Source organism: Trichomycterus rosablanca, unplaced genomic scaffold, assembly GCF_030014385.1.
Source record: "Trichomycterus rosablanca isolate fTriRos1 unplaced genomic scaffold, fTriRos1.hap1 scaffold_236, whole genome shotgun sequence".
Taxonomy (NCBI): Eukaryota; Metazoa; Chordata; class Actinopteri; order Siluriformes; family Trichomycteridae; genus Trichomycterus; species Trichomycterus rosablanca.
In genome coordinates, this window is record NW_026947064.1 from 17,514 (window position 1) to 28,063 (window position 10,550).

A 10,550-nucleotide genomic window follows, 5' to 3' on the forward strand; every position below is an offset into this window, starting at 1 on the left:
GACCGGTAACAATACTAATAATTGTGTAAACCAACGTGACATCAACAATGAAGTGATGTCAACAGTCTGTCTGTGGTACGAGAGCTACAGCTTGTCACTGTTAGAACTGATCTACCTGTTGAACATAAATGATGAAGTGTATGAACAACAAAAACTACAAACTGAATAATGAAAAACACTTTATTTTAATATAATTTGCAGACATTTTAAAATAAGTCAACTGTAATCAGGAAAATAAATCAGTAATTATACTGCAAACAACAAAAAGCATCATTTTTAATAAGCATAAAGCATATATAACTTTGAGATCAAAGTTCGAATCTCAGCTGTGCTACTGACCGGCCAAGGTGGCTGCACAGGCACACGACTGGCTGGGTGTCTGTAAGTGGAAGGGACAGTGGTCAAGCGCTGCAGCAACACCCTCTGCTGGCCAGTCACGGTGCCTAACCCCATTCCCAAAGATATCATATTGCAGCGGCAGCTGTAAGTGACCCCACCTGACCTTTGTCCTTCCAAGTGGGTGGTGGCATTGAAGGTGATTATAACTCGTTTAATGAATACTTTCGTGTTTCATTTAGTTCTGCTTTAAGAAAATGTTTTAAAAATTCTGTACAATTAAATGTGACCGGATGGCTTCGGATCTTTGCACGTTTTCAAATCAGAGAGTACAGCTTTTTCTTTTGCTGGATGTTTTTGTACACAGCAAGAGCAGGCAGGAACAAAAACCTTTGAAATGCACCACAGATACGGGTCTATAGTGAAAGACCTGTCGATGCTCCTCTCTTCCTCTTGAGGACCTAAGACGATCGTCGATGGAATGTCACACACGTACATGTGATACTGGAGCAGAGTTTGTGTGTCGATTGAGAACTTTTTCTCATCAGTGAGGTAAATCATTTTATTTACACCAGTTTTTGGGTTCTTATAGTTCATGACATTTTCAGCCTTTAGAAACGAGTACTCGCTGTGTTCCACAACATCACTGATCAATATACAATCAAATACTTCCTTTATCTCCCCCTCACTGCCGCTGCATTGTTTCATAGCCCAGTTACGGAGCACAATGTCCCGCTCCGTCATTTTCTTCATCTTCTTCAGCTTATTTTCCTTCAGCACTTTCTTTCTGTTATTGTTTCTTTTCTTGGTCTCATTTAAAGGTGTACTTTGGTTTAAGGGTTGACCTGTAATGTCTGTAGCAAATAGTTTTGAAGAACTTTCAGCATGACCCAGTGACTGTACTTTATCTTGATCCTTCACTGCACCAGTCACAGAACTCACAGCTGGATCACTAAACCTACTGTAAACAGACGTGGGGTTAAAACGCTCATTTGGTTCATACACGTTCTCTTGTATGTCCATGTTTTCCTCTAGCCGTGCATCATCTCGACCCTCAGACTGGAGCTGCATGACTGATGTGTTTTGAAAACGGGATGAAAATTAAGTTTTACTGTGATTTGCTTCAAACAGACCATCAGGCTGCAGAGGCTTTAAAGAATTTTTGTAAAACTGCATATTTGGTTCACTGACCGTCTCCTGCACATCCATGCTTTCTTCTACTGGTTGTAGCTGGCACTGCTGGCCATCAAGAACATCTGGATGATTTAAGATAGCAGAACTATTTCTTTCTTTGAACTTAAGATCTTGCAGCCCCTCATTTTGCATGAGCTCATCCACTACAGCAGGTAGAGGGGTACCATAATGCTTATTCTGGCCCTGATGGCCATCAAGGACATGTGGATGATTCGGGACATCAGAAGCACTTCTTTCATTTAAGTTAGGATCTTGCAGTCCCTGGTTTTGCATTGGGCCACCTGCTACTGCAGGTAGAGAGGTACCGTAATGCTTATTCTGATCAACATCAAGAACATCTGGATGATTTGGGACATCAGAACCACTTCTTGCTTGTAACTTAAGATCTAGCAGTCCCTTGTTTTGCATCAGGAAATCTGCTAATGCAGGTAGGGAGGTACAGTGACGCATATTCTGATCATAATCATGATTGTCTGGAAGATTCGGGACATCAAAATTATTTCTTTCTTTGAACTGAAGACCCTGCAGCCCCTCAGTTTGCATTAGCTCATCCACTACTGCAGGTAGAGAGGTACCGTCATGCTCATTCTGTTCACCATCAAGAACATCTGGATGATTTGGGACATCAGAACCATTTCTTTGTTTGATCTTAAGATCTTGCAGCCCCTCGTTTTGCATTGGCTTATCCACTACTGCAGGTAAAGAGGTCCCATAACACTGATCAACATCAAGAACATCTGGATGCTTTATGACATCAGAAGCACTTCTTTCTTTACACTGAAATTCTTGCAGCCCCTCATTTTCCATTGGCTCGTCCACTACTGCATGTTGAGAGGTAGCGTAATTCTCATTCTGATCACCATCAAGAACATCTGGATGCTTTAGGACATCTGAACCATTTCTTTCTTTGAACTGAAGATCTTGTAGCCCCTTGATTTGCAATAGGTTGTCTGCTACAGCAGGTAGAGAGGTACCATAACACTTACTCTGGCCCTGATAGATATTAAGAACATCTGGATTATTTGGGACACCAGAAGCACTTCTTCCTTTGAACTGAATATCTTTTTGTTCCTTGTTTTGCATTGGCTTATCCACTACAGCAGGTAGAGGGGTACCGTAATGCTTATTCTGATTATCAACAAGAACATCTGGATGATTTAAGATATCAACCTTTCTTTCTTTAAACTGAAGATCTTGCAGCCCCTCGTTTTTTATTGGGTCATCTGCTACAGCAGGTAGAGAGGTACAATAATTCTCATTCTGGTCCTGATGACTGTCAAGAACATCTGGATGCTTTATGACATCAGAACCATTTCTTTCTTTACACTGAAGTTTTTGCAGCCCCTTGTTTTGCATTGGCTCGTCCACTACTGCATGTGGAGAGGTATCGTAATGCTAATTCTGATCACCATCAAGAACATCTGGATGCTTTATGACATCAGAACCTCTTCTCTCTTTGAACTGAAGATCTTGCAGTCCCTCGTTTTGCATCAGGTTGTTTGCTACAGCAGGTAGAGGGGTACCGTAATGCTCATTCTGTTCACCATCAAGAACATATGGATGCTTTGGGACATCAGAACCATTTCTTTCTTTGATCTTAAGATCCTGCAGCCCCTCATTTTCCATTGGCTCGTCCACTACTGCATGTGGAGAGGTAGCGTAATTCTCATTCTGATCACCATCAAGAACATCTGGATGCTTTAGGACATCTGAACCATTTCTTTCTTTGAACTGAAGATCTTGCAGTCCCCCGTTTTGCATCAGGTCACCTGCTGCTGCAGGATGAGAGGTAACATAATGCTCATTCTGGTCCTGAAGGATATCAAAAACATCTGGATGATTTAGGACATCAGAACCACATCTTTCCTTACACTGGAGTTCTAGCAGCCCCTCATTTTGCATCGGCTTATCCACTACTGCATGTAGAGAGGTACCGTAACACTTATTCTGATCACCATGAAGAACATATGGATGCTTTGGGACATCAGAACCACTTCTTGCTTTGATCTTAAGATCTTGCAGCCCCTTGTTTTTCATTGGCTCGTCCACTACTGCATGTAGAGAGGTACCAAAACACTTATTCTGATGACCATCATAAAAATTTTTCTCAGATCTCGGAACATCTGATATTTGAGGTGTATTCTTAAACTGTACCTCCTGCAGGTCCTCTGTTGGTAGAAGTTTATCTTTCTCCTGGACCACTGTTGGTTCACATGTCTGTAATGATCGAGAACCAAGCTCCTCTGCTGGCGATACACAGCCCAGATCAGCGTTTTTGGACTCACTGTCGCTAGTTTTCTTCTCACTACATGGAACGCCAGTGACTATTGGGTGACTGATGGTATGAAGGCTTGTCACAACCTGTAACTGATCATTAGTTTGTGACAGTGAGCGGTCAGTCAAGCTAAATGACGATCCATATCTACTGCTGCCTGACTCTTCTGCATTTATCTGCATGAACTCTTAATCATCATCATTTTCTACCAACATCGATACTTTTGCAGCTGTAACGTGGTCTTTGTCCTTTTCAAAAAACAACCCTAACATCGATTTAGGAAATGTAGCTTTTTCTCTGTTCGAGAAACAACTTTAGTTCTTTTTTACGACTGATCTCGTTAATCTCTTTAGCAGTGAGACACAGACTCTTTTTCAGCTTCTTATCCTTCAGAGAATCTTTCAAAGCCTCAATTTCACCCTGTTTGAGCTTCTTCTCCAGGTCATCAATCAGTTTCTGGCTGTTTTCAGGATCAGAGACCCAGTCTTCCAGTTTGGCCATGGTGGATAAGGTCTTGAGATCTGTTGAAATGTAGATAATGTAGTTGTTTACACAGTGTATCAGATTTTCATTTGTACACTGGCTACTGCAGTTGAAGGTCAAAGCTTTGCAAACACTGGTAGGGAACACATTATCGTAAAAAGGAATTTGTGTCCTTACTGGTTTATTTTATTTTTGCATATTTGCAACTTTTAGTTTTTTTGCACCTCTTAAAAAAGTGTAATATAAGACAAGGGGCAGATAATTTGTCACAGCACACATATCATGACAGTACTACACTTTAAATAATTTTCTGCAATGGTTTCTTTTCTTTGACCGAATTATTGAAACCCAAACCCTGAATTTGATGCGTATAACACATTCCAATAAAAGTTACAGAATGTTGAAGTGGAGAAGGGTTTTGGGACTTAACAAAGATACAAGTTACCATCAAGGCATCTTTTCTTTGGAAGTTCGTAGTTATTTAAGCACGGTGATACCAGGCCTCATTCTGCCTGCACTACAACAGTGCGGCTTCCTAGACACAGAGTGTGTGTGTGCTTGACCAGCCTGCCTGCAGTCCAGATCCACAAGAAACACTGCAACAATCAGTGTCCTCAGTTCCAGACGCATTAAAAAGTCTCATTAATAAAAATGCTGATGGGACTTGGTAGGGAACACACCCCCGTCCTGACTTTTTTGGAGTTACAGCATCAAATTCTAAACGTGTTTCTATTTACAAACTAGAATGAGGTTGATCAGTGAAACATTAAGAATCTTTTCTTTGTACTTTTATCAGTTAAATAAAGATTTAAGGGAAGTAACACATCACACATTCTTCTTTTTACTGTCATGTATTAAACGTGACCCGTCTGTGTTGCTCAATTACAGATTAATAAATGATTGCCGTAGTTTTGAATTTTTTTATTGTCGTCCTGGTCAGGGTCGCGGATGGTCTGGTTTCACCAGGAAAGACTGGGTGCAAGGCAGGAATACCCTGGATGGGATGACGACATTAAAGCATTAATAGATTTTAGTGGGCTAGTAAGAATTTAGTTTTTACTTACTTGGAGAATTATTGAGACGGTTATCTGGTTCATCCACGCCGTCCTCTGTTTGACTCCTAAACCTCTTCCCTGTGTAAACATATAAGGAAAAATAACACACACACAGAAAAATCACAAATACCTTCAAATCATCAAGCAAGACCTTAATATACCTAAAAATGACTAAATGTATAAAGGTATTTTAATGATTTACTTTAAGTGTTTCAGCCAAATCAGTTATATGAAATAAATAATGTCTGGAAAAGAGTAGGGCTGGGTATCGCCACTAATTTCCTGGATCGATTCGATTCGATTCGATTCACAAGGTCCCGATTCGATTCGATTTCGATTCAACACATTTAGGCATATTTGAGTTACATTAACAGGTTTTGTTTAAATATGTACAGATGTTCAGAGAACGAATGTGCTAATTGTACAAAGAACATAATATTTTCATTATTAAAAATATTTGTGTATTTTGTTTACATAAATAATTACTCCAAAACAGAAAACAGTAACATTCATTTTTTATTATTATTTTATATGTCTGACACGCTACAACATTGTAAATGTAATGTAAACATACACCTGGCTGTTGAACAGCTTATGCCAAGTTTACACGACACGACACTCTGATTAACACCTGGTCGCTGTAATGTTCACACTACACGACTGATCGGCGATGGGGGTTTTTACACTACACCATCTATCACCAGGGGGAATCACAGGTGAGCTTCTCTGCTCTCCAAAACTACGTTCTGTCACGAAAACACACGTGAGAAGTGATGAAAGGTTTAATGATACCACGTCCAAACATGCACATCAACAAGTAGCGAGAGATGAAAGTTTGTGCGCCGATGAAATAAATGAATCTGAGTGGATTTGGCAACACGAGCAGCATGGCTTGTTCTATAGTGAGTTGGAGGTTAATAAATATTTTGTTTTGTAGAGAACGATCAGGTCAGAAATACTGTAAAACTCGCGTGTGCTGATGTATTCTGATAGAAACTATATTCCGCTCCTGAACCACCTGTTTACAACCTCGCCCCTGTGTTTCCCCTCGCTGTTTCTCACATTGATTGAGAGCCGAGTTTTGATCGCAGAGCGAACACCGAGTTCCTCCCGAATCCAGCACCGACCCGTCACCGAGCGAAAATCAGGGCTAGAATCATGTAGTGTGAACCAGGCATAACTTGAGCTTCTGCCATGCTGAACTGATGTGCAGATCAGATCTCGTTGCGCAAAAAAAAGACCGCTACCAGTCTGTGGGTCATTTATTACTGGGCCGCACAGAAAGAAAAAATAATTAGAGACGCTACAATAGCAATGAAAACACTGCGCCAATTTTCAACACACTTCAGGCGCTATTGCCTCCTATCACCACTAGGTGGGAGCTGCGTCTTGTTGCATTGAAAAAAGCTGATTTTCCATTATTGTGAGTTAGTTATTACACAGTTACATAGTTATTTTATTTTAAATCCTCCCACCCTGCCAGTCCGTGACATTATGTCTTAAATAAAACCGGTCCATGGTGCAAAAAAGATTGGGGACCTCAGCCCTATAGGTCAGAGTTTTACTGTGACTTACTCTCTGGTTCGGCATTGTCAACCTCATTTCTGTTAGAAATGTTAATAAATCAACCAACAAACCAATGATCATGATCAATTCTGTCATTTCTTACAGCCAGCAGTTAATATTCGGCTCCTTTAGTGAATAAGTTCTCTACAGAACTTGTTATCAAGCTACACCAGTAAAATGCTTAACTTTGCACCCCTGGGATCAGATGAATCCCCCCCCCATCTCCAAACCGGCAGGTGTAGCAACAATTCATAACAAGTATGTTCTTTTTTGTCTAATAATTATTAGTTTTAAAGCTAAAAGTGACCAAATTCTTTTGATGTTACTGTTTTACTGCCATGTTTGTTATGTTGGGCTGGTTTTTGATTCAGTAAAGCATGAAAACTTATTGACCTCACACTCAGTGATGTGTTATTCTGAAGGATCACTATATATGCCCATTGGTTACTGGTTACCATCAACTAATGACCATTAGGACTTGGTAAGGGGAAGAGGTATTTATCTAAAACACAGTCGTCAGCTGGAACAAAATCACAGAAGCAATTAATAGAGTTCTATTATTATGATTTAAAAACAAAACTCAAAAGTCAGGCTTACCCAGTTCTTTCATTAAATCAGACTCGTTCTCTTTTAGCCAATCATAAACACACTGATAGGCTTTCTCGCTGTTCAGGTGCTCGTATAATTCTCTCATTTGTTTCTGGCTGGTTGTCTGTCTTTTGATGTTAGAATACATTTCAGCTTTAATAATGCCCTTCCCACGCAGAACATCAGCCAGACCTAATGGATTTCTTGTCCTTTTGATAAGTTCCGCCTGGTGTTTCTTCAGAAAATGCTTTGCACCGAGTTCTGCCATGGCGCCTGTACAGCAAACAAACAGTGTGTTAGAACAAACAACCCTACAGAGAGCTGCTGGTGACCTTATCAATATGCATAATTCATGCCCACGCTCTGTTAACATGTGGGATGAGAGCCTAATGCACGGCCATGACTAACATTTGTGAACGATATTATTAAAGTGTGAAGTTAAAGCTCTTAAGGGAAGCTAAATCTCGTGCTCTAGGGCCAGAGAGAGCATGAGTTCACTACCAGTCTGAAATAATACCCACATTCTTCCCTGTGTCCCTGCCAGCAGTAATGCCCAGTCACACCGAGCTGTCCCACAGTGGCTGGCATTTGTTTGGCACCCAGTTTTTTTTTTTTACAGTGTGCATGCACATATAATACATTAGTGACATAAAGTAAAATAATACATGTCACTATTTGTAATAATTAGATATAAACAGCTTTAAAATAAATGTGCAGATGAGAGTTTCCTGTAGAAGACATGTCCAAAACACAGATATCAAACTTAAACGTTTTAAAACCCAAACTTTAACCACCAAACACTAAATTATCTGTATGTAGCTGACAATAAATTAACCAACATCAAAAAATACGGTACCCCAAGAGCTGTAATAATCACAATATATATTAGGGGAACACCCCAATTCTCAAATGTGAGGGACATATACTGACATAAAAATGACAAATAAACCTGTTGAACTTTCTAGCATTAGTCGTTGATTTGGCAGAAATGTTTAGAACATCAGGGACCCCCAGTAGAGTTGGTCCCCCCAATACTCAATTCATGGCTACTGGACTCTTGGGCTACTGGACTCTTAGGTCTTGGGTTTAAGAGGATTGCTACACTGACACTGAGATGCTCACTCTGACTCTATGATCCCATGAAGAAAAGAGGATTTCATGCACAACTTTAGATTTTTCTCAGTGCAGCCATTTTTATTCCCCACTAGGTGGAACTAAGAACATACAAAATGAACCACTACACTGCATTCAATACAGCAGGGTTTTTCAAACTTTTTTCTGGTGACCCACATCTTGTCCATGATGTTTTAACGCGACCCAGGCAACATAAAAATATATATTTCTATAAATGTATACTAAAACACAAAACAAACAAAATTCACTTACTCAATGAGAAGGATGGGCCTGTTTGCTATGTATGATCTGGTCCCATTGTGGTTCACAAGAAGAGAGGGCAACACACATATAAGCACGTTTCCTTTCAGTGCTAACGGCAGTTGGCCTATTTATTTTCAGCTCTTATATATATATAAGATATATATATATATATATATATATATATAAGATATATATATATATATATTTTTTTTTTTTTTTTTTTTTTTTTTTTTTTTTTTTTTTTTTTTTTTTTTTTTTTTTTTTTTTGTAAAATATCTAATAATATTAATGGAAAACTGGTCATGTTTAAACTATTTACTGGCTCTATCCTAGATCTGTCCTATTATTACTTAATACACCTGTCAGCCAATCAAAAACAAGGACCTTTTATAATCTTGTATTAAATAGCAGCAAGTATTTCGTAATAAGTGACCTGTATTACATTTAATTAACATAAAAACGCTAACAAATTTGCATCCAAACACAAATAATTACACCATTATAAACACATGATCACCTGACAACAAAGTGTCTCCTATTTCAGCATCTGGACGTATTTTTTAAAATCGCCCCTCAGAATGATGGAGAGGTTAAAAAAGGACTTAATCCTGATTATCTTTAATCTGGCTGGACTCGGGTTCGACCTGCTGCGCTGTAAACACTGTCCTGCTCCAAGTCTCTTCTAGAAAAGAGCAAAGATAAAAGAGCAACCATTGTGATCAGATCCAACAGAGGTGAATCATTACAAACTTACCGACATTCACTGATTATTTTATTATAAGCTTTACTCACCGAACAGATGAGATTTAAGAGAAAAGTTTATATCAGAATTATGAAAGTAGTGTTGAGGGTTACGGCTGAGTCCTTAAGTGAAGTTTTGGTTTTACAAAACAAGCATTAAGGTCAAGAATTAAATCAGTGATCTTATAATGACAGAATAAAGCGGCGCTCGGTTGGCACAGTGGTACATTTGTCCTTTACTGTTGAGATCTGGGGATCCAGGGTTTGGATGGTCAAAACAGCACTAGGAGGTGCACTTGTAAGTGCTGGTTCCAAGCCCAGACAGAAACAGGAGGGTTGTATCAGAATAAAAGCTGTGCCAAGCTATGTAAAGACCAGATACAGATGCTGTGTTGACCCCTAATATACCGGAGCAGCCAAAAGAATTATGACAGAATAAGTAAACAATCAAAAATCATTTTTAAATGTATTTTATTTATTTTTATCTATCCAAAACTCAGTTTTTCTGAGCTGCTCAGTCTGAATAAACTGTTTAGAATAACTCTTATTTATTTAAATAGTTACACACTCTGTTACATATTTTAGAAGATTAAAAGGGCCCTAGAACAGAACCTTGTGGCACACCATGCTGCATTATTTTGGCTCTGAAGTATCTGCTAAGGCCAAGATTTTCAAATGCAGTGAAGCTAATAGTAAAACTCATTGAAAGGATTATTATTATTATTATTATTATTATTATTATTCAGCTTTGGGTTTGGAGAATGCAGGGGAATTGTATGTAAGGCAGCAGGGCAGGCGTCTAAGCTGTTGTTCAGTCATGATCAGGTAAATCTTAATCTAGGGGGATTAAACTTAATCCTCCCAATCAGACTAGGTGAATGCGCTAGTGTTGCAGCTCCACGCTGCATCCTGGTCACGAGTTCAGAACGGTTCAG

General features: G+C 39.2%; 1 protein-coding gene across 2 annotated transcripts; it reads right to left on the reverse strand.

Annotated features, from left to right (window-relative positions):
- Window positions 1-166: 166 nt before the first annotated feature.
- On the reverse strand, window positions 167-6,541 carry LOC134307030 (uncharacterized). 2 transcript variants are annotated; one of them, XM_062990418.1, is made up of 3 exons: window positions 6,406-6,541; window positions 5,353-5,421; window positions 167-4,326 (listed from the first exon to the last, which is right to left on the reverse strand). In XM_062990418.1, exon 3 carries the CDS (start codon window positions 2,884-2,886, stop codon window positions 1,438-1,440), a length of 1,449 nt encoding a protein of 482 aa, XP_062846488.1. In that variant the 5' UTR covers window positions 2,887-4,326; window positions 5,353-5,421; window positions 6,406-6,541; the 3' UTR covers window positions 167-1,437. Both variants share the same exon structure in this region, with proteins under 2 accessions (XP_062846488.1, XP_062846489.1).
- Between the last annotated feature and the right edge of the window lie 4,009 nt (window positions 6,542-10,550).